The sequence below is a fragment of the Triturus cristatus genome, chromosome 3_2 (assembly GCF_964204655.1).
Source record: "Triturus cristatus chromosome 3_2, aTriCri1.1, whole genome shotgun sequence".
Lineage (NCBI taxonomy): Eukaryota > Metazoa > Chordata > Amphibia > Caudata > Salamandridae > Triturus > Triturus cristatus.
In genome coordinates, this window is record NC_140584.1 from 561,513,248 (window position 1) to 561,536,979 (window position 23,732).

The window sequence follows — 23,732 nt, forward strand, 5'->3', positions numbered from 1 at the left end:
GGCCAAGTCCTTGGGCCTTTCGGCCACTCTGCCTCCTCCGCCTTCTGCTTTTCGCTCCTTTCGTGGCCACGGAACGGGCGCCCCAACAGCAATAGTCCCAGTGCGGCCGCGGATGTGGGACCTGCCGCGGTTGGTCAGGGGGCCAGCGGGCGAGTCAGTCCACCGCCACCCCAGCCACCACTGCCGCCAAACCTTCCTAGTCCGGTTTTTCAGGCCCATCAAACGCCAGTGGTCGGCAGGATTTGTAATCACCTCCCCCACTGGCACACCATCACTATGGACAGGTGGGTTTTGCAAATATTCTGAAGGGGCTACTCCCTCCCCTTCGAGACTACCCCTCCAGCCATGCCACCCCAGTACCACCGCATGTCGGGGGATCACTTGGCACTTCTTCAACAGGAAGTTGTGGCCCTCTTGGCCAAGTGGGCAATCAAGCGCGTTCCTGTGCCAGAAGTAGGTCATGGTTGTTATTTCCACTACTTTCTGGTGCCCAAGAAGGACAAGGACCTGCGTCCTATCTTAGGCCTCCGGAACGTCAATCGCTTCCTCCGGAAGGAGAAGTTCAAGATGTTAACTCTGGCTCAGGTGTTGTCTGCTCTCGACCCTGGAGACTGGATGGTAGCGTTGGATCTGCAGAATGCGTATTTCCATATTCCCGTCCTGCCGGCCCACTGGCGTTACCTGCGGTTTATGTTAGGCCACGAGCATTTTCAGTTTACCGTGCTCCCCTTTGGCCTTACCAGCTTCCCTCGGGTGTTCACGAAAGGGATGGCGGTGGTCGCAGCTCATCTACACAGCAGGGGTTCCAGTCTTCCCCTGTCTCGACGACTGGCTGTTGAAGGCGGGATCGTCCCAGGCAGTCGTCTCTCACCTCCAGACTACGGCCGACCTCCTGCATTTGCTGGGGTTCTCCATCAATGGGCCGAAGTCGCACCTGATTCCCTCTCAGACCCTCCTCTTCATCGGAGCGGTTCTGGATACGATGCTCTTTCGGGTCTATCCTTCCGAACGGCGAGTCCAGGATATTGTGGCTCTGATTCCAATCTTTCGGCCTCTATCTGGTTTCGGTCAGGCTGACCCTGAGGCTCCTGGGCCTCACGGCCTCCTGCTGGTCGATCATGCCAGATGGCATATGCAGGCTCTGCATTGAGACCTGAAGTTCCAGTGGGTGCAGCATCAGGGGAACCTGTCCGAGTCCGTCCAGGTCTCAGAGGGCACTGGGTCAATGGCAGATCCCTCTCCCTTCCCCAACCGGAGTACACATGTCCCTCCTGGGATGGGGCGGCCACATGGGAGAGGCGGCGATCAGAGGCCTCCTTTCTCTGGCGGAGTCCCAGCTCCATATCAACCTCCAGGCGATCTGACTTGCACTGAAGGCCTTCCTTCCCTCTTTCAAGGGGAGAGTAGTGCCAGTGTTCACAGACAACACCACCGCCATGTGCTACTGCTACAAACAGGGCGGGGTGGGGTCATGGACGCTATGTCAGGAGGCTCTGCTCCTTTGGACATGGCTGGAACATTAGGGCATTTCCCTGGTGGTTTTACACATGGCAGGTTCATTGAACGCTAGGGTGGACGAACTCAGCCGCAGGTGCATGATGGATCACGAATGGCGTCTTCACTCGGACGTGACGCAAGATCTCTTTCAACATTGGGGAGAGCCTTGGTTAGATCTATTCGCCACCGAAGAGAACGCGCAATGTCAGCAGTTCTGCGTGTTGGAATTTCCAAGGCGACGCTCGCTCAGTGACGCTTTTTGTCATGAGTGGCGTTGCGGTCTGTTGTACGCCTTTCCACCTATACCACTTCTGCCCAGAGTGCTGAAGAAGATCAGGCGTCACCGGGTACAAGTCATCCTTGTGGCTCCGGACTGGGCTCGAAGAGTATGGTATCCTGAGCAACTCAGTAAGACCATCAATCCCCCGATCCAACTGCCTCTTCGGGAGGATCTTCTGTCACAGCAGCAGGGGACGGTCCTCCACCCAAATCTGTCCAGTCTCCACCTCCTTGCGTGGAGATTGAGGGGCTGCAGTTGATTCCTTTAGACTTGCCTCCTGAAGTCTGTAATGTCATTCTGGCAGCCAGGCGTCCCTCCACTAAGTTGGTATATGCCTGCAGGTGGAACAAATGTGTGGCATAGTGCACAGTATAGGCTGTGTATCCCCTTTCTGCCCCTCTTTCAGAAGTACTTTTGTTCCTTCTTTCTTTGGCCCAGCAGGGCTCTGCTCTGGGCACTATCCAGGGCTACCTTTCTGCTATTTCAGCCATTCTCAGGCACCCTGATCAGCCCTCTCTTTTCAAGTCCCCTGTGGTAAATAGTTTCCTCAAAGGCTTTACTCACCTTTTCCCTCCTATTCCTTTTGTGGTGCTGCAGTGGGACTTGAACCTGGTTCTCACATATTTGATGTGCGCTCTCTTTGAGCCTATTCACAACTGTCCTCTATGTCTCTTAACTTTGAAGACTGCTTTCCTAGTTGCCATCACCTCCGCTAGAGCTCCAGGCTCTTTCTTGTAAACCTCCCTTTCTGTCTGTCCATCCGGACAAGGTTGTGTTCAGGACCCGATCCTGCCAAAAGTTGTCACTGCTTTTCACATCGGGCAAACCATCACTTTGCCCACCTTATTTCTGCCTCCGCATCCTTCTAGAGAGGAAGAGAGGCACCGCTGTCTGGACCCAAAACGTGCGCTCTCATTTTACCTCAACTGCACATAATAGTTCTGGGTGGATGACCAGCTCTTTGTTGGCTCCAAGAAAGGTCGGACCGTACACAAGCAGACTATCTCGCAATGGGTCGTCTTGTGTATTAAAGTCTGTTATTCTCTGGCAAAAAAGGAGCCTCCGTTGGGGCTGCATGCCCATTCCACCAGGGAGATGGCTGCCACTACGGCGTTGGGACGTGGTGTCCCCTTACAAGACATCTGTCAGGCAGCTACGTGGTCCTCGCTGCACACTTTTACTAAGCATTACTGCCTGTACAGCCAACTCCGGAGAGACTGCTTCTTTAGCCATTTAGACGGGACTTCCTGGTGTGATCTTGGTTCACAGACCCACCACTGGGGTTGGTATTGCTGGGGTATCTACTATAAGGTAAGGAATCTATCACTACGTGTTTCTTTCAGATGAACAAGTTACCCCTTTTGCGAACTGATTTCTAGGGTTAAGGTCATCCCTTTCAGGGCGCTCGTTTGAAGGCACCAGTGGTCAGTACCTTGCATGTCTCTGCGTTCCTGGCATGGAAAGTCGTGTACAGAACTGACGTCAGCACGCGAGGGCGGCGTCTAAGTAGCTGCTGCGGCGTCATCTCGGCGACCACGACCGCAACGATGGACGCAGAGCCACACGACGTTACCTTCCGACGCTCAGGGGTACTGCTGACGAAAACTTTCCGGATCCAGTCTTGACACCTGGGGGTAATTCTAAGGTAAGGAATCTATCACTACTAATGTTTCTTACAGATATAGTGTTACCAAAGGTAAGTAACTTGTTCTTTACTGCTACAAAGTATCTTTGGTTCTAAGTATTAAACATACAAAAAGTAATATTTTTACAAACAATTGGTCTCTGATTAAGTCATTCTTGCCTGAGTGTGTACAACAAATGCTTAACACAGCCCTTTGATAAGCTAACTGCTTGACCTCACTGCCACAAAAGGGAGCATTTAGTATTATCTACTTGAGCCTCTGTAAAGTCTCTGGGGATCCACTGGTTTCTGTGCACACTATATCTTACTTTGGTATAGTATATACAGAGCCTGCTTCGTACATTGGTGGATCAGTAGTGGGGTCTATGACTTTGCATTTGCTGGACCACTTTGACAAATGTGACCACTGGACTATAATCCAAAATTGCCTTTAGATCCAAATATATTTTTGAATTGAATTTTTTTTCTGCATGTTTTTCTTATTAGGGCCTTGGTTAAGTCTCTTTAGTATATCTAAAAGTTTAAAGCCTACTATAGTTAGGAGTAAAAGTGCTTAGAAGTTTTTTTTTAGTCCTTTTAAAAAGGCCCCAAACTTTAGTAAAATAATGGGAGATACAGAGACTGTTGTGGAATTCAACTTTACTCTTTACACCATGTGTTTTCCCCGTGTCTGTAGGGTTGTTTTTATTTACATTGCCTGTGGTCCTTGCCACAGTTTTTATAAGGAGCTAATGCTCTTTTTCATCTATTTCCTATGTACGTCTGGTCTATTGTTAATTTCGACCAGCTTGTTCTCTCTGAGAACTTGTGTAGGATTAGTTTGCAGACCCTCCTGTGGATGGGTATAGCTGTGGTATTTGGTTCAAAAGTTAAGGAATCTGCAGCTGCATGTCTCTATCAGATGAACAAGTTACTCACCTTCGGTAACGCATTATATGGTGGAGACATAATCTGGCTGCAGATGCCTTAACATCATGCCCATCCTTCCCACTCTGCAAACAATTTGTAGTGTAAGAGGTTTTTCCTTTTACAAGCCTTGTTTATACACTGGTGGTCAGTGTTTAAAGTAGCTATGTGATTCATCAAACCATTTGATCTTTCCTTATAGACCTTGTCTAGTTGTTAGGGATTTGCCCATTTTCAGCACTGGTTTTATACACTAGTGTTTGCTCTTTAATGTAGTTGTGTGATTTAACAAACCATTTGGTCTTACCTTATAGATCTTGACTTGGTATTGCGATTGTGGTGTGGAAGGTTACATAGAAAAAACTGACTTCCCTGCTCCGGAGGGGACTTATATGGCTCCACTGATGTCACAACTGAAGTAGACATTCTAATGGAATCCTACCACTCCATCCCCCGGTGTGCAGAGGTACTGCTGAAAAATGTCCAGATCCAGTCTTACACCTGGGGAGAATTAAAAAATTAAGGAATCTGCAGCTGGACTTTCCGGCACATGCATCACGCATTTTACTGGCCGCAAACGGGACGATTCGCAGAATCGGGCCGTTTGCGGCCGTTAAAATGCCATTTCCGATTTATCAAACCCAAAACCCATTCGCAATATAGGTAATCGCAAATCTTGCGATTATCTAAATTGCAAATGCTTTCAGGGAATCGCAAATTGTGATTCCCTATTTGGGATGCATCAAAGCCTTTCCTAAATGCGACTTCGCATTTAGGAAACGCTAATTACCATCACCTGCAAGTTGATGGTAATTTGCGAATACTTTGAAAAATGCACAATAGTGCATTTTTCAAATGGCCATATGGCGCACACATATGCCCTTAGAGCATATGTGTGCGCCACATGAGCATACATGCCAAATTTGGGGGTGCAGCTGGGTGGCATTTAAGGCCCCCTAGCACCCTTCAAATTGCGAATGCAATTTGCAAGTACCTATTTGGTACTCGCAAATTGCGAATGGCTTCCCATTCATTGAATGGGAAGGCATTCCTTAATTGCGAATCGCTAATTGGGATTCGCAATTAAGGAATGTGTAGGAATCGCAAATGTAGGCAATTGCGATTCCTTAATAGCGATTCCTTAATAATCGCTATTAAGGAATCGTAATTGCCTAGCTTGATGCATGTGCCCATTTGTCTTTACCAGATAATGCTTCACGAAAGTTAAGTAACTTGTTCTTCTCTGCAATGGTTAGATTTTGTAGTTGAGCACAGAGCCGGATTGAGCACAGAGCTGAATGAGCTTTAGCAATGCAGATGGACTTTTTGTGCCAGATTTACTGATGGCCCAACCCCTCCAGGTTAGTTGAATTGGAGTAGTCTGATCTGGAAGGGGCATTTGTTGGGATATAACATTTTCTGATATGGGGAGAGAGATGTACACCCCTCCCTGAGTTCCCCAGCTGTAAGATATCTGGTTCCCTTGTACCGGTTTTTGGTCATTGGTGAACAAGGATCATACTTATGCACAATGACCTGAACTTGTCTCACAAAGTGCTACCCTTATACTGTTGGAAGTTGGAAGGAAACTGTGTTATTAGTTGTGAAGCATGTGAGGCCTGTGCAAGTATTAGGTCTACAATTAACCCCTCACTACGAACCAAACACCCCATTGTACTGTTTGACTCTCTTAGGGTAGCGAAGCGGAGCAGTCCAAGGCCTACTCGGTGTAGGTGGTGTGGGCCAGTAATCATTGTTCACTGGTATGCAATAACACTCAATAAGTGATTGTCCAGTCTGTGCTTTTTCTTTAGAAAAAGAAAATGACATTTATTACACAAACACTACCTAATACTATGCAGTAATATACAAATATACATAAGGCTGGTGCAAATCCTTTTGATAACATTAGATTTGTTCCCTATAGGGTCATGACAACAAACATCACAGCACACCCCACCCCCATACCATATCGCACATAACCATATAGGAAGGTGCTACTTTAAATCAAGCAGGTTGGCTTTATCATTATCAGACTTAAATACCTGAATCAGTAACCATAATCCATCTTCAATCTTTCTAATTTATAAATAGGCTATCTGGTTTTAGGTTTAAAAACCTATAATAACTGATAAAACCCCACCGAAAGGAAAATAGCAATCACCGGTGTAAACATATCAACACTGAAAAAAACACCTCCTCGACCACAAACTAAATGCCATTCAAAGAAAGGAAAAGCTGAGTGAAAGAGTAATTTGTATTTCTTCCTGAAGAGGCCAATACAATGTAACTTTGTTATACAAGGCAGCAGCAAGACTGGGCTAACATTATTCTGCTTGAGTTTTGTTGTTTTGTGATGTCACTAAAATATTGCCTCTTCTTCCTTCTTCTTTTTTCAGTTTTGTGGTCTTTGGTCTGAAGATGCAGTGTTTAGAAGCATGTTTTAGGTCTTATTTAGTTATTTTATAAACTGTAGAGAATCAGGAAATATAAAAATTAGGTTTGATATTTTGGCTACATTTGATTTCACTGATGGGTAAAATGGCTGGTTTCTTAAGAATCTTTCCCAATATGTACCATCACATTTACCCACAGACAGAGAATGGGTAAAATCCTCTGATACATCAGCCTCCTAGCAGGTCAGTATTGATTACCAAACACCCTAGGCTTTAAACATTCAGTGCAAGGTGTAGTGACAGGTATATGTGAAAAGAATGTTGTCATCAAACATCGGAGATCGTGGTGAAAACATGACACTAGACATTGAAAAACATGGAACATAGTGTCACTTGGAATGCTGCTGAAAAACGTTCCTTCCAAGTTCAATAAAGCTTGGAGTGATATTGTTTGTATTTGCAGTAATTCAGCTACGTATATGAAAACGTTGTATGATGACCTGTCAAAGTTGATACCTGAGCTGAAGTGCTTCCCTGTAAGAGATTCTTGTCACTTGCTAGATGGTATGTTGAAAGCATCTTTACAATCTTCAGAGTCAATGAAGAATGCGATTGACTTTGTATTCCCTTCTGGTGCACTGTTTTGTTATGCCCAGGAACTAAAATGCAAATATTTCTCATTTTGTGCTTTGTGGGGTATCAAAGAAAGAGTCACCCTAACTGTGTCATTTAGACGGCGGTTCTCAGTCCTAGAAGCTGTGAATGTCATATTATCCATGTGGTGACCGTTTGCAGAATATTTGCTTGGTGATGATGCCCAAGACAAGAAATGTGATGATCTTTGGTCACATATTGATAGTGATGTGAAAAAAAGTACAGTGTACTGCGTGTTATGTTTTTACAGGAAAACATGACTGCTGTAGTGGACACAATCAAAATACTAAAGTCTGAAAACACCCTTGTCTACCAAGTCTTCCGCGTAATTGGTGTAGATGTGTAACATCTCCTTGCGCGTAGGCTGGGTGACACTTTTAGTGACTTTGGCACTGCAACATGCTCAAAGTTAGAATTCTTTCCACTTGGTAAGCAAAGAAATATTGCGGAGCAATTCAGGAAATTTTCATTTACAGTCTATGGGAAATGGCTTGCAATGATGCATAGAAATGCCCCTTCACTAACCGTGGCATTTAAAGTTAATGAAGCCTCACTGAGGTACTCTGCACAAGTTCTAGATCCCTTCCTTTTCCTTCCTCCAGACTTTGAAAAGTATTGCTTCATTTTTGTCTGCTTCAATTACTGAGGGCATATGTGCCCAATTCAACGCATATGTTGCAGAATATGTCCTTGAGAATCACAATCTTCAGGTACACCAGTATTTGCATGGAAAGCTATGCCATTGGCCAGAGTCAGAACATTTTGTACTGGCTGTTTTGGCATTGCCAGTCTCTAGTGGCAATGTTGAGATGGCCTTTTCAAAGATAAATGTTTACATAGGAAGGAAAGAGAGAGCGTGTATGACCAACGATTTACTATCACTAAAGAAGTATTGTATGGTGTACTACAAAAAGTTTGATTTGTAAAAATGTATTTGGACCTCATATACCCTGTACACACGTTATCTATACACATGCACTGTCAGTGCAAAAAGCAAGCAATAATTAAAAGCAAAACATTCCATAAACACCGGAAAAAAACTGTTTCTGTCGTTTTTATTGGTGAGAAAATGTGTAACCACTGTTTTTTAATAGCAACAGTTGACAGACAGAATGCAGAACAATGTCATACATTCACCCCAGTACAGAGATCTGGGCCTAAATCCATCTTTTTTTGCTCACCATGCCGTTCCAGTTTGAACCCAGCCATATGCAGATCAGTCTTGACCCTGTGCCTCATGGGAACAGTCCAGCCCGAACTGTCAAGACAGGTCCTCCCTGGACTGGAAACAAGCATCCTAGGACCGGTTTCGGGGTTTCACCCCTCTTCAGCCAGGATAGCTTGTTTCCAGTGGCATGAAGAGCAAGGGACCCACATCTGGGCATACCCTTCCCACTCGAGGTGACAAATGCAAAAACAGTTGATGGACAGAATGCAGAACAATGTCACACATTCACCCCAGTACAGAGAAACCCCGAAACCGGTCCTAGGATGCTTGTTTCCGGTCCGGGGAGGACCTGGCTTGGCAGTTCGGGCTGGACTGTTCCCATGAGGCACAGGGTCAAGACTGATTTGTATATAGCCAGGTCTAACCTGGGGTGGCATGGTGAGCAAAAGAATGATGGATTTAACCCAGATCTCTTGACTGGGGGTGAATGTTTTGATTTGTTCTGCATTCCGTCCATCAATTGTGCGTCTTTCACTGTTTTTTTAAGGTATTGAAAAAACTGAAAAAACCCCACCAGAATTTAGCAAACATAGAAACTGAAAACAGGAAAGCCTATTTATAAAGCATTACAACCATCTGCACCCATTATAATTAATTAAGCAGTGTTTCCTGAAAAATCATTACTGTTTGCAATAATAACACATTTGAAAAAAAAAAACTTGTTACTTCCACCATATACCACTGTCTTTCAAAAGACAGTCTCTCCTTCATGTAGCTAAGCCTCTCAACATGAAGTAACATTGCACTTGTGTTTACAACTGTGATGTCTTTCAATGTCCAGTTTGTATCTAGCACTAAAGTTTGATTAAATATTCCAACTCACATTTATCCAATCAAATGGACTGACCCAATCACTTTCACCCACCCACTCCATTCCAACATCTGCTGACTTGTTCATCCGTGTACACATAACGGTCGTCCACCTATTAAAATGCCCTTTATTTCTGTGTAAAGGCAGAACTATTGACTTTGCCAATGCTTATTGTGAGTAAAATGAATTCTGTATATCTTAAAAGCTATGGTTAGAAATTGAAGAAATTCCATGAGCATAATGTCTAATCTGTTTTCCGCAACGGCTTTCAATGATAATTGCGAATCCTTCAGCAGAATTTTAGTCATGCATTTGAATTAATGTAATCTTTACTCTTTTTGTTTGTAGAGCCAAAGCCGTTTATCGATGTCAGCATTATTACACGATTTAATGAGTACAGTAAAGTGATGCAGTTTAAGTAAGTACAGACACACCACACTACTAATTATAAATCATTCAACGGTACAGCACGAATCTGTAACATTGGTTCTGTTTGTATGAATGAGCATGGCATGCTGCCAGTTCTTAGGGGCTTGAATTGGCAGTGGGTTGAGCGCAGGACATAAATTAAATAAGCTTCCAGAAAGCCAATAAGTCTTGGTTTAATGCCACACTGCATGATAAATACAAGCATGCACAATAACGTTTTCCCACAAGAGAACATTAAAGCCATGGCAAGCTTGATAGTAATGCTGGTGGCAGTGGCGGCTGCTGCGGAACGGGGGTTGCGTAGCGGGGAGGGCTGAGAAATTAAAATAAAGATCACTTACCTGTTCACGCCGCACGCTTCTCATTGTCCTCTGCTCTTCCTCGCTCCTGGAAGCAGGAAGCACCGAGGCTCCCCTAAGCCAATCACGACACTGCTGTCACCATGACAGCAGCGTTCTGATTGGTCTGAGCACCCTGGTTTGGCACTCAGACGGGGAGTGCGAGCCTGTGCATGATCTCCATCCAGGCTGTGCATTACAGCCCACTGAAGAACATGCTAAGGGCACATGACTTAAGGTGCATATACCACTACTCCTCCTGCACTGTGAGAGAAGTCCAGCCCGCTCGATCCCATAGAGAAAAATAAAATGATAATAACATCATGTTATTATCATTTTATTTTTCCTTTGTTTCATTGCTCAGAAGTAATGGAGCGACACTCCTTCGCCTTGGACAAGGAGCTGCCGCTGGCTTGTAGTATGGTATTGGGTGGTGGTGGTTTAGGTGGTGATATTTATATTTGTGGCAGTGGTATGTTTGGTAGTGGCACTGATTGCGGTGGGATTAGTGGTTGTGCTGGTGGTCTTGTGGTATTGGTATTGGTAGTGGTATTGGTATTGGTACTCTGGTGGTGGGGTCAGACTGGATCCAGAGAATTTTTTCATCAGCAGTACCCCTGCGTGTTGAAATGTGGCGTCGGTCGGCTCCGCGTTCGCCGTTGGCATCTTGGTCTGCGGGATGATGTCGCGGCAGCTACTTAGACGCAGCCCTCACGTGCTGACGTCAGCTCTTTCTTTTTCCTTGTGAGCCAGCACAGATCCGGAGAGAGCGCTACCTCCTGTCACTTTTTGACTGACTTTTTGTCTACTTTTGTTGACACAGATTTTGAGTCTTTGGCTCCTGGTGCATGAGGGATGCCCGGATTCAAGGCCTGCGGCTCCTGTAGCCGACTGATGTCGGTGACGGATCCGCACCGTGTGTGCCTCTTCTCCTTGGAGTGCGACCACGATCCCAAGTCGTGCTCCGACTGTGGTACCATGAATCCGAAGTCTTTGCGGGAGCAGTCCCAAAAGCTTCTTGAGGCCCGGCAGTCGGCTCCAAGCCATTCGAGGTACCACCACTAGTTTTCTTCCAATTCTTCGCACTCCTCAGGTAAGTCAAAGCACAAGAAGTAGTCAAAGAAGCATCGTCGCTCTTCGAATTCTCCCTGTTGGTCGGCAGATGCGATGAGGGATGCGGCTGGTGCCCCTCCCGTGGCTCCGCGTGCAGAGCCCAAAAGGTCGACTCCAAGTTTTCCTCCCTTCCCGGGACCCGGATTACCCCTGCCCAGCTTCGCCAATTTTATGAAGCGATGCATGCCATCTTTGGTCAGTCCGACTCTGCTAGTGTGCCTTTAGGCCCCGTGGACTCGGTGGGGGCCCTGGTGCTTCGACGCGGGCAGTTCCGGCCCTGGCACCGCAGGGTCCACTTGGATCCAGGCCTGGATCCGGATCCTCGAACGGATGACCTAATTACACCTCCCCGGTGCCGAATCCACCGGCACCACATCTGCAGCCGACGCTGATTGTGTCCCCAGCCGGCGTCGACCCCGGCCTCCACCTCGAGGTAGACACAGAGCCAGACAACGCCGGATCTGCGCCGGTCGACTTAATTACACCTCCCCCGGTGCCGAATCCACCGGCACCACATCTGCAGCCGATGCCGGTTGTTTCCCCAGCCGGCGTCGACCCCGGTCTCCACCTCGAGGTAGACACAGAGCCGGACAACGCCGGAACCGGTGCCGACGGGTACTTTTGTGCCCTTGTTCCACCCTGGCTCTTTGAAACCAGATTGGCAGCCAGAGGAGGGTGAGAAGGACTGGAAGGGGTCTGGAGACCCTTTAACTGACCAGTTGGGTTATGAACCGGACTGAAGAGAGGAACTGGGGAAAGCCAGTGGTCTGGATACATCACCAGACCTTCGCATGTTGTCTCCTCCTACCCTGGCTACGGAGAAGGGAGCGTCTTACAGCGTGGTGTTGTGTTGTACGTCCGAGGCTCTCAAGCTACCTATGGTGGCAGTCAGGACTAACCTCCTGGCAGAGGTGCTGCAACTGGCAGCGAGCACTTCGGAGCCCCTGCTACCATTTAATGAAGCCCTCACCGACATCCTTTTGGACAACTGGTCCAGGCCCCATACATGGGCTCCTGTGGATAGGATCATTGCCCAACACCACCGCTCAGCCCTGGGCAACTCCACTTTCCTCTCCCAATACCCGAGCCCTGAGAGCTTGATGGTCCAAGCCTCCACCTCCAAAGGCGTATTCCCTAACGCACCACCTGATAGGAAATCCAAAAAGCTGGACCATCTTGCGAAGATGATTTCTTCCTTCAGTTTGGGACTGCGGTTTGTAAACACCACATGTCTGTTGGGCCATTACACCCACTCCGTGTGGGATACGGTGGTGCAAGTGCTGCCCCAGTGCCCTGAGAAGGCCCGGGCCATACTCTCCCTTGCAGTTGCCGAAGGGAGAGATGCAGCAAAGTTTGCCATCCGTTGTGGGCAGGATACCGCTGACTCACTAGGTAGGAAGATTTCCATGTCCGTAGCCCTTCGACGCTACTCCTGGTTGAGGTAGACTGGTTTTTCCGGGATGTCCAATCCACTCTTATGGATATGCCCTTTGATGGCCATCGCCTATTCAGCGACAAGGCAGATAACGCGCTGGAACGCTTTAAGGACTCTCAGACTGCGGCCAGGCCCTTGGGCACCCGCCATGGGCACGCTGCTTTTTGCCCCTTTCGTGGCTATGGAAGGGGTGCCCTGCCACGTCCTGCCCAGATCCACAGGCTAGCCAAGTTGTTCAGCCCCTGCGCAGCCGCAGACATGGGATCCACCGCTGTGGTTCTGGGGGCCAGCGGGTGGACCAGTCCACCACAGCCCCCTCTGCAGCAGCCTCCAAACCCTCCTAGTCCGACCTTTCTGGGCCACCAATTGCCAATGGGAGTCAGGATTCACCATCACCTTCCCCACTGGTGCACCATCACGTTGGACAGGTGGGTTTTGCAATAGTCCGAAGGGGCTACTCCCTCCCCTTCGAAACTACCCCTCCATCCATGCCACCTCAGTACCATTGCATGACGGAGGATCATCTGGCCCTTCTCCAACAGGAAGTTTTGGCACTCTTGGGCCAAGGGAGCCATCGAGCGAGTTCTTGTCCCAGAAGTAGGTCGTAGTTGCTATTTGCACTACTTTCTGGTGCCCAAGAAGGAATAAGGCCTGCGTCCTATCTTGGATCTCAGGAACGTCAACCGTTTCCTGGAGAAGTTCAATATGTTGATGCTAGCTCAGGTCCTGTCTGCCCTCAACCCTGGAGACTGGATGGTGGCGTTGGACTTGCAGGATGCTTATTTTCACATCCTCATCCTGCTGGCCCACTGGCATTACCTGCGGTTCATGGTAGGCCACAAGCACTTTCAGTTTACCGTGCTCCCCTTTTGCCTTACCAGCACCCATCGGGTGTTCACGAAAGTGATGGCAGTAGTCGGCGCTCATCTGTGCAGACCAGGGGTTCCAGTCTTCCCCTATCTCTATGACTGGCTAGTGAAGGCGGGCTCGCTCCAGGCTGTTGTCTCCCACCACCAGACTATGGCATACCTCCTGCACTCTCTGGGGTTCTCCATCAACGTGCCGAAGTTGCACCTGACTCCCTCTCAGAAGCTCCTCTTCATCAGAGCGGTTCTGGACATGACGCAGTTTCAGGTATACCCCCCCTAACAGTGAGTCCGGGATATTCGGGCTATGATTCTGATCTTTCAGCCTCTATCCCGGGTTTCGGTCAGGATGACCCCCTGGCTACTGGGCCTGATGGCATACTACATCCTGCTGGTGGACCATGCCAGGTGGCATATGCGGGTTCTGCAGTGGGGCCTGAAGTTCCAGTGGGCTCAACATCAGGGGAACCTGTCCGATTGCGTCCCGCACTGCACACAAATTGCAATGGTGGCTAACGAACCAGGATTGGGTTGATGGCAGGTCCCTCTCCCTTCTCCAACCAGAATTCACAGTGGTGACCGATGAATCACTTCTGGTATGGGGCGGTCACATGGAGGAGGCGGAAATCTGAGGCATCTGGTCTCTGGCGGAGTCTGGGCTCCACATCAACCTTCTGGAGCTTCGGGTGATCCGTCTTGCACTAAAAGATTTCCTTTCCTCTGTCCGGGGAAGAGTAGTGCAGGTGTACATGAACAACACCACCCCATGTGGTACTGCAACAAACAGGGCGGGGTGGGGTCATGGACCCTATGTCAAGAGGCTGGAACATCAGGGCATATCCCTGGTGGTTCAACACCTTGCAGGTTCCCTGAACACCAGGGCGGACAAACTCAGCCGCAGGTGCATGATGGATCACGAATGGCATGTTCACTCGGAGGTGGTGCAAGATCTCTTTCAGCAGTGGGGAGAGCCTTGGTTAGATCTATTCGCCACCGAAGAGAGCGCATAGTGTCAGCAAATCTGCATGTTGGAATTTCCAAGCCGGCACTCGCAAGGCGCTGTTTTTCTTAGCGAGTGGAGTTTATTCATTTATTTATTTTTAACATTTATAGAGCGCACTGTAACCCTTCGGGTATCCTGGCGCTATGACAGTGGGAAAAGGAAGTTGATATGGAAGTTACAGAACAGGGGCAGAGAATCATACTTTGGGAAAGAGCCACATCTTGACTTTCTTACGGAACGTCATTAGGTCCTGTATTCTCCTAATTTCCAAAGGAAGACGGTTCCAAAGGCGGGCAGCCACCACGCCAAACGCTCTTCCCCCCCCATAGTTACTTTCTCTATCCTGGGAATCCTAACAAGACTAGCAGAAGATGAGCGAAGATTACGTACAGGTTCATACCAGTTGAATCTGCCTTAAAGCGATTTAGGCCCCTGTCCATGAAGTGCCTTAAACACTATACATAGAGATTTAAACAAAATCCTTCGAGTCACTGGAAGCCAGTGCAGCTCTGCCAGCGTTTGGGTCGTCGAGGAGCGGCGTGCCCGGGTCAGAGTAAGCTTTGCTCCTGCCGCCTCGATACTCTGGAGTCTAGCAATCAGATGTCCCGGAGATTCCAAGAGCAGGGCATTGCAGTAATCCAGTCGACTCAAAATAATGCTCCTTACTACCATGATTCTTGCCTGGACTGGCAGCAATGGTAGCACTTTCCGGATAAGAGTATAACAGCCTCCCACCAGCTTGTTAACATGGGATTCCAAATTCAACCTCTCATTGAAACTGACCCCCAGATTGCGTACTGTGCTCACTGGTACCAGAGGGACATCTGTGGGTATGGGCCAAAAATCAGCTGGTAGTCCTAAAGGGACACCACCCACCTTACAGTGCAAAATCTCTGTTTTCTCACTGTTAAATTGAAGCGAGTTGTCCCTTAGCCAATTCACCAATTCTAGCATGCACGTTTGATGTTATGAGTTTTAATGATGCCCAAAAGTGGCCGCATATATGCGTTAAACAGTATGGGGCTGATTGAAGACCCCTGAGGTACCCCATGTTCATTTTTGAGAAAATCCGATTGATACGGGGGGAGCGCCACTGCCTGCCATCTATCAGATAGATAAGAGCGCATCCAGCTCAGTGCCACACCTGTCACACCCAGAGTTTCCAGCCTTGTAAGAAGAATGGTGTGATTGACCATATCAAAAGCGGCTGACAGGTCTAGCAATATTAAAGTTGCCGATGTCCCCTGTCTGCTCGCATTCGAATATTATCCAGGACGTTCACCAGAGTTGTGGTCTTCTATACGCCTTTCCCCCTATACCACTTCTGCCCCGAGTGCTGAAGAAGATCAAGCGCAACCGGGCCCAATTCATTCTTGTGGCTCTGGATTTGGCACAAAGAGTCTGGTATCCCGAGCTGCTACAAATGGCCATCGATCCTCCTATCAGACTGCCTCTTTGGGAGGATCTTCTGTCGCAGCAGCAGGGGACAGTCCTCCACCCGAACCTATCCAGCCTCCACCTCCTTGCGTGGAGATTGAGCGGCGGCAGTTGACGTCGTTTGACTTGCCTCCCGAAGTCTGTGATGTTATCTTGGCAGCCAGGCTTCCCTCCACTAAGACTTTATACGCCTGTAGATAGAACAAATTTGCGGCATGGTGTGCAGCAAAGGCTGTGGATCCCCTTTCTGCCCCTCTTTCTGAGGCTCTCTTGTTCCTTCGTTCAGGGCTCTGCTCTGGGCACTCTTAAATGCTGCCTCTCGGCCATTTCAGCCTTTCTTAGGCTTCCTGATCAGCCCTCTCTTTTCAAGTCCCCTGTTGTAAATCGCTTCCTCAAGGGCATTACTCATCTTTTTCCTCCTATTCCCTTCGTAATGCCTCAGTGGGACTTGAACTTGGTTCTGACTTACTTTATGTGCGCTCCCTTTGAGCCACTTCATAATTGTCCTCTTCATCTTCTTACCTTAAAGACTGCTTTTCTGGTTGCCATCACCTCTGCTCGCAGGATGAGTGAGCGCCAGGCTCTTTCTTCAAAACCTCCTTTCTGGACAAGATTGTACTATGAACCAGACCTTCCTTTCTTCCTAAGATGGTTACTTCTTTCCACATTGGCCAAACCATCACTTTGCCCACCTTCTTTACGCCTCTGCATCCTTCAAAAGAAGAAGAGAGGCTCCACCGTCTGGATCCAAAACGGTCTCTTTCCTTTTATTTGGATTGCACCAAACAATTCCAGGTGGATGACCAGCTCTTTGTGTGGTACGTGGGCACCAAGAAAGGTTGGTCCGTGCACAAACAGACCATATCTAGGTGGGTCATTTTGTGCATTAAGGCTTGCTATTTCTTGGCAAAGAAGGAGCCTCCAGCCGGGCTGTGCGCCCATTCCACCAGGGCGGTGGCAGCTACTACTGCTTTGGGACGAGGAGTCCCTCTCAATGACATCTGTCAGGCAGCTAGGTGGGCATTTCTGCACACGTCCACATAACACTACTGCCTGGACAGCCAAGTCCGGAGAGACGGCTCCTTTGGACGTTCGGTTCTCCAGGACTTTCTGGTGTGAACTTGGTTCGCAGACCCATGTCCAAGGTTGGTATTGCTGTTGTATCTATTCTAGGGTAAGGAATCTATAACTAACTGTTTCTTTCAGACGAACAAGTTACTTACCTTCGGTAATGATATATCTGTAAGAAACATAGGTTAGTTATAGATTACTTACCCCCCACCCATCCTCCCCATTCTGCAAACTGACTTCTAGGGTCAGGGGATTCCTTTCAGGGCCCTAGTTTTGTGCACCAGTGGTCAGTGTCTTGCATGGCTCTGCGCTTCTGGCATGGAATGTTGTGTAAAAGAACTGACGTCAGCATGCGAGGGCGGTGTCTAAGTAGCTACTGCAACGCCATCCCGGTGACAACAACGCCACCAACTAACGCGGAGCCGACCGACGCCGCCTTTCGACGTGCAGGGGTACTGCTGACATAAAAATTATCCGTATCCAGTCTGATGCCTCGGGGTAATTCTAATGTAGGGAATCTATAACTAACCTATGTTTCTTACAGATATATCGTTACCGAAGGGAAGTAACTTGTTCAACTGGATCATGTGAAACATGGCATTACTTGGTACCCCCTTGACAAGTTCCCCGTTCCAGTCTGGGTCAGCAAACAGACTATTAGTATTTTGTTCCCATCATGTTAACAATGTCAGGGATTTGTGCACCCAATAATACAACATGGCTTTATAAAACAAGGTAACGCGTCTTCCCCCCTCCCTAAAGTCCCACAGTGCTATTCAGTGTAAATGGAGGTGCATCCCTGAAAACCACCCCTACACCTTCATGCCACTTTGGCAAACGTTACACATTGACCCGGACCAATCAGGACTTTGTTTTTGGCCTCTTTAAATGTGATAAATGTTTCTCCTTCATATAAGTACTCTAACTCCCGGAAACCTCCTTCATCCAGCCTCTGTTTCTCCAATTCGCTTTAATTTACAGAAAAACTGGTGTGTCCTTATTTCGATAGTGGACATAAAGTGAGGTCATTTACCACATATTTGCAAAACCTTTCCCAAATCTGAGACATTAAATCTCTAGGTATGGTACTATCTGAGTCTCTCATCTCAGAACTAAATGCGCTGTACCCAATCCATCCAGAGGACAACAACCCAGCAGTAGTGTTCATTTCCTATTAGGGGTCTTATCCATTCACAGTGGAAGGTGCTGCAGCTGAGAAGCGAGATAGTAATACTCAAAATTTGGAAGTGCCAAGTTTTCTCCCATTCTACATGATGCACCATCCTACAACAGTTCAGTAAGTAAAGTATCAATTCTATGGAAGATAGATCAGGGGCTGGGGCTCATCCTACCCTGAAATGCTTATATGCATGTAGGGAGTATAATAAGTTTATTGTGGACTACCCTATTCATAAGGGACAGTATCAAGGCTGCCAGAGAGGTGGGGAAAAGTTTAGCATCAGAAGAATCCTCTCAATATGTAAGTCAATGTCCTCCGCCTGTGTATGCGAGCTATGTATACCCAAATATTCAATGGATGTTGGTTATCACCTCATTCCCAAGTCTGGAAGTCCCCCTTGTGGTCTGCTGGCCAGAGCACCCATAGCAAACAGTCATGTTCTGATGGATACATCTGCCAGTAGATTCCTCACCTTGTGAATATCCCCTGCGCCAGCAGCATTCGGAAACTTTTGTAGCAGTCCATGCCGATGAGGTCGAAGACGACGTCACAGAGACACGGCTCCGCACGCGACTCCGCTGACGTCACCGGCTCCATAAGAAGACCTCGTCGGCGTGATGACTTCAGTTCCCTTTTTTCCGTGCCGTCGACGCCAATGGATTTCGGGAATCGCTGTTGGTAGCTTTACTGTTACTTTGTGTATTTTTTGGGTTTCTCTGTTTCTCTTTCGAGAAATATGTCGACAAAGAAGTCTGGCTTCAAGCCCTGTCATGAATGTGGCAAACACATGTCGATCACGGATCCACATGACTACTGTGTGTGGTGTTTGTCATCCGACCACGATGTGGATGGTTGTTCTTGCTGTCGCAAGATGAGCTCCAAGGCTCTAAAAGAAAGGGAGGCGAAACTCTTCATCGCTAGGATGAAAAAGGAGAAGAGAGGAAGAAGGAAGTCGGGGACGAGGTCGAGGTCACGATCGAGGTCGAGGTCGGCGTCGAAGTCGGCTTCGGGGAATGCTTCACGATCCAAGAGGCACAAGAAGAAGAGGAGGCATTCTTCTCGACATCACTCTGACAAGAGTTTGGCTCCGAAGTCGAAGTCACCAACTCGACGCCGAAAGGACTCTGTGTCTCCTTCACCCATTCCAGTTTCGCCTCCTGGTCCTTCTTCTCCAGTGGCTTCACCGGCTCCGGCTACTTCTCCGGCTCCGGTTCCATCTCCGACGCCGGTTCCATCTCCGGCTCTGGTTTCATCTCCGGCTCCGTCTCCGGCCCCGGTTGAGGAACTTCAAGTACCGGGTGAGCCTGCGACGCCGCTTATTCCACCGTCGGCGCCGGTTGGCCCGAGTCCGGTGATGCCTGACCAGTACCCTGCGTTCCCTGGACCAGGTCAGGACCCCTCGCATTATTTAAATGCTATTTATGGGGTATTTTCGAGAGCCATGTACACCACTGGTGCACCTGCGGGTCCGATGGGTCCAATGGCATTCAATTTGGGGGTGCCGCAAGTCTATCCGCAAGCCCCTTTCATGCCATTTTTTCCAGCGACGCCGTCTTGGCATCTACCGGCTCAACCTCGTTCGACGCCGGCTGCTCCTGCGGATCCATGTTCGACGCCGGCACCGGCGGATTCGAACACGGCGCCGCCGACGCCGCTTGTGCAGATTCGGTCCAGAAGGGAGGCTCAGAGAGTGGTTGATGAGCGAAGGTACCTTCTAGAAGACGCAGAAGAAGGAGAGCTGGTGGAGTCTGACGAGGTGTTTGAGGAGCTTAAAGAGGCTAGTGGACTGGATTTGTCTCCTGAGTGGGAAATTACTCCACCTTCCGATGAACCCTCAAAGGATGTGGCTCCATATCATGCAGTCATCAGGAAGGCTGCGGAACTGCTGGATCTTCAGTTGCCAACTACTGAGTTCAAATCAAACATTCTGACTGAAGTGTTGCATTCTCCTACTGCAGTTTCGGAGCCGTTGTTGCCTTTTAATGAGGCCATTATTGACCCTGTGTTGGAGGTGTGGCGTAAGCCTTTTCCTGCTCCCGCAGTCTCTAAGACGGTTGCTAGGAGGTATTGGGCAGCTCCAGGGGACCCTGAGTTCTTGACATCACATCCATCGCCTGAGAGCCTGGTGGTTCAGGCTGCTTGTTCAGGAAAATCCAAGGGTGCTTTTCCTCAGGTTCCGGGGGACAGAGAGGCTAAAAAGCTGGACCAGTTGGCCAAAAAGGTCTTTTTGTCGGCCAGCATGGCACTAAAATCAACAAATGCCACTTGCCTTTTGGGATGCTTTATTCATGCGCTCATGGACTCTGCTAAGAAACTGGCACCAAAACTATCTGAGGATGATAGGGTTGGTTTTAATGAGATCTTAACGGATGCCCAGGCAACAGCACGCCAGGTGATCCAAAGTGGGCAGAACACGGCGGATTCAGTGGCAATGGTCATGGGGTCTTCTCTTGCCACCAGGAGGGGTGCGTGACTGAAGTCTTCGGAGTTTTCCCCGGATGTACAGTCGACTCTGTTGGACTTGACATTTGATGGATCTGGTTTATTTGGCAAAAAGGCAGACGCTGCTCTTAAACGTTTTAAGGAGAGCAAGGCTACGGCAAAGTCTCTGGGTCTTCAATCCCAGTCATGGGGGACGTGTAAAAGATGCAGAGGTTTTGGAGGGGGCAACCTTTCGTTCCTACAGGCAGACCCAGCAGCAGCAGCAACAAGGCTCTTTGTCTAAAGGATACAGAGGTAGAATCAGGGGTCGCTCACGTGGCTGTCAACTCTCCTCCTCTTCCTCTTCCTCTTCCGCCCCTCCTTGCACCGCAAAGCAGCCCTAGATCCGCCATTCTGGATCATGTTGGTCCTGTGGGGGGGCCGGCTTACCCATTTTCTACAAGATTGGGAATCTGTAACTACAGATCTTTGGGTTCTAGATCTTGTAGAAAATGGGTACGCCCTTCCCTTTCGGGAATTCCCTCCAAATTACCCTCCTTGACAAGGGGCTTGCTCAGAGAACCACCGTCTTCTCCTACAGGAGGAAGTCCTGAAGTTACTACAGAAAGGTGCGATAGAGGTGGTTCCAGAGCAGTAGAGGGGTCAGGGATGCTACTCCCGGTATTTCCTGATTCCGAAAAAGGACGTCAGATTGCGTCCGATATTGGACCTCAGGATCTTGAATCTTTATCTGAAGCAAGAGAAGTTCAAGATGCTCACTCTTGCGCAGGTTCTTCAAGTGCTGAATCAGGAGGACTGGGTGGTGTCGATCAAATTGCAGGATGCGCATTTCCACATCCCCATCCTGAAGTCGCACAGGAAGTATCTCCGGTTTACGGTAGGATCGCAACATTATCAGTTTGCGGTCCTTCCGTTTGGTCTTACTACTGCACCCCGAGTCTTCACGAAGGTGATGGCAGTGGTGGCAGCCCATCTCAGAAGGTCGGGGATTTCCGTTTTCCCCTATCTGGACGACTGGCTGATCAAAGCGGAGTCGCCAGAGAAGGTGCTACATCATCTGCAGGACACAACTCAGCTGTTGTTCAAATTGGGTTTCTCGATAAACGTGCCCAAATCTCACCTGGTGCCCTCTCAGCGCAACCTGTTCATAGGTGCGGTACTGGACACTACTGTGTGTCGAGCATTCCCTCCTCCTTAAAGGATTTTCGACATACAGGAAATGATTCCTTTATTTTGCAATGGAGCGGTCGTTCCAGTCCTGAAGGTCCTTCGCCTGCTCGGTCTGTTTGCTTCCTGCATTCTGTTGGTCAACCATGCACACTGGCACATGAGGGCGCTCCAGTGGTATCAGCACAAAGGAGATCTCAGGGAGTCTGTGAGGATCTCCAGAGAAGCTGCGGCGGATCTGTCTTGGTGGAGTGTGGAGGGCAATCTGTCCCAAGGAAAGCCCTTCCATCTACCTCCATCGGTGGCCACAGTGATAAAGGATGCATCCACTTTAGGGTGGGGTGCGCATCTGGGGAATCAGGAGATCAAGGGTCTTTAGTCTCCAGAGGAAAGGTTGCTTCACATCAACCTTCTGGAATTGCGGGTGATTCGTTTAGCACTCAAGGACTTCCTCCCTTCCCTTCGTGATCTGTCTGTTCAAGTCCTGACGGACAACACTACAGCGATGTGGTATATCAACAAGCAGGGAGGAGTGGGGTCTCTTTGTCTCTGCAGAGAGGCCCTGCGTCTCTGGTCCTGGGCTCAGGTCCATCAGATTTGTCTGATGGCAAATCATCTGGCCGGGGTGCTGAACGTGCGTGCAGACAGTCTCAGTCGGCAGTTCTCCGCCGACCACGAGTGGAGGCTCCATCCAGAGGTGGTTCGTCACGTCTTTCGGACGTGGGAAATGTAGGAGTAGGGTCTGCTTCCTATGGTCACCCCCACTTTTTGCTTTTGCTTCACTGGTTTTCGACTTAGATGTGGCTGTGGGCCTGCTAATCAGGCCCAGCTGTTCTCTCTCTAAATTCATACTATGTACTTTAGGTACATAACCCAATTGGTAAGGATCACCTTATAGGGCCCTGTACAGTGTACCTTAGGTACCCAGGGCATGGTGTACCCTAGGCCTACCAGGGGCTGAAGCATGTATTATGCCACCCCTGGCTGGCCTCCCATCATGACACAACTGGCTGATCACTCAGCTGTGGCATGGTCGTGTAATCACCCCTTGCTTAGGTATAGTATTCCTATACCTACCTTATATATAGACACATGGGTAACCTTTCAGCCACTCCTATGGCAGGCCTTAACAATCCTGGAGGCAGAGTGCTTGGTAACATGTGAGATGGTGCTCTAGCATGAGCTGAGCCTGTCTGCAGCTTTCGGAACCATGTCCTTATAGCTGTTCTATGATATCACCTACCATATACTCTTAAAGTGCCTTATAATCCTAGCGGTTATGGTAACTATGGTTTGGCTTTATCAAAACATGTCGTGTAAGGTGTCTAACAATTTGTAATACTACCTCCACACCATTTCTGGCGATGAGGATAGTATTCCCCCCTTCTAGAGGGAGAAGACATGTTGAAGACCTACTACCCGGTTAAAGTTAACCAGAGCCCCAGCATCACAAAATGGATGCTGCTGCCACGGACACAAGTCTGACCTCCTGCTGCTGGGAGTCCTTCCAGCGAGGGAGGCTTGGACAATAGGTTTCCTGCCTTGGGAGGTGCTAGCACCACCCTAGACAGGGCTTAGTGTATTGGGGCAGGGAGGGATGAAAGAAACGAGACACTGCCTGGGGCACACAAGGTGTCCCATGCATAGTCTGGTTCAAACCGGTGCTGGGGCACTCCAGCCCCAGTCCTGGCGCGAAACTGGACAAAGGGAAGGGGGTTGTAACTACCCCCCTCCCTGGTCCCACCCATAGGAGGGACCTAGCAGGTAACCCAGGCCCCCAGATTAGTATAAGAGTGGGAGCTGAGTCCCTAGGATTTTGGATTATCCTGAACTG

General features: G+C 48.8%; 1 protein-coding gene across 1 annotated transcript in view; it reads left to right on the top strand.

Annotated features, from left to right (window-relative positions):
• VPS13C (vacuolar protein sorting 13 homolog C) overlaps positions 1-23,732 on the top strand; it is a 2,873,871-nt gene that overhangs the window by 2,251,210 nt on the left and 598,929 nt on the right. The window contains exon 69 of the mRNA XM_085648297.1: positions 9,766-9,835. Within this exon, the coding sequence (XP_085504423.1) occupies positions 9,766-9,835 (70 nt within the window). The remainder of the gene's footprint in view (positions 1-9,765; positions 9,836-23,732) is intronic.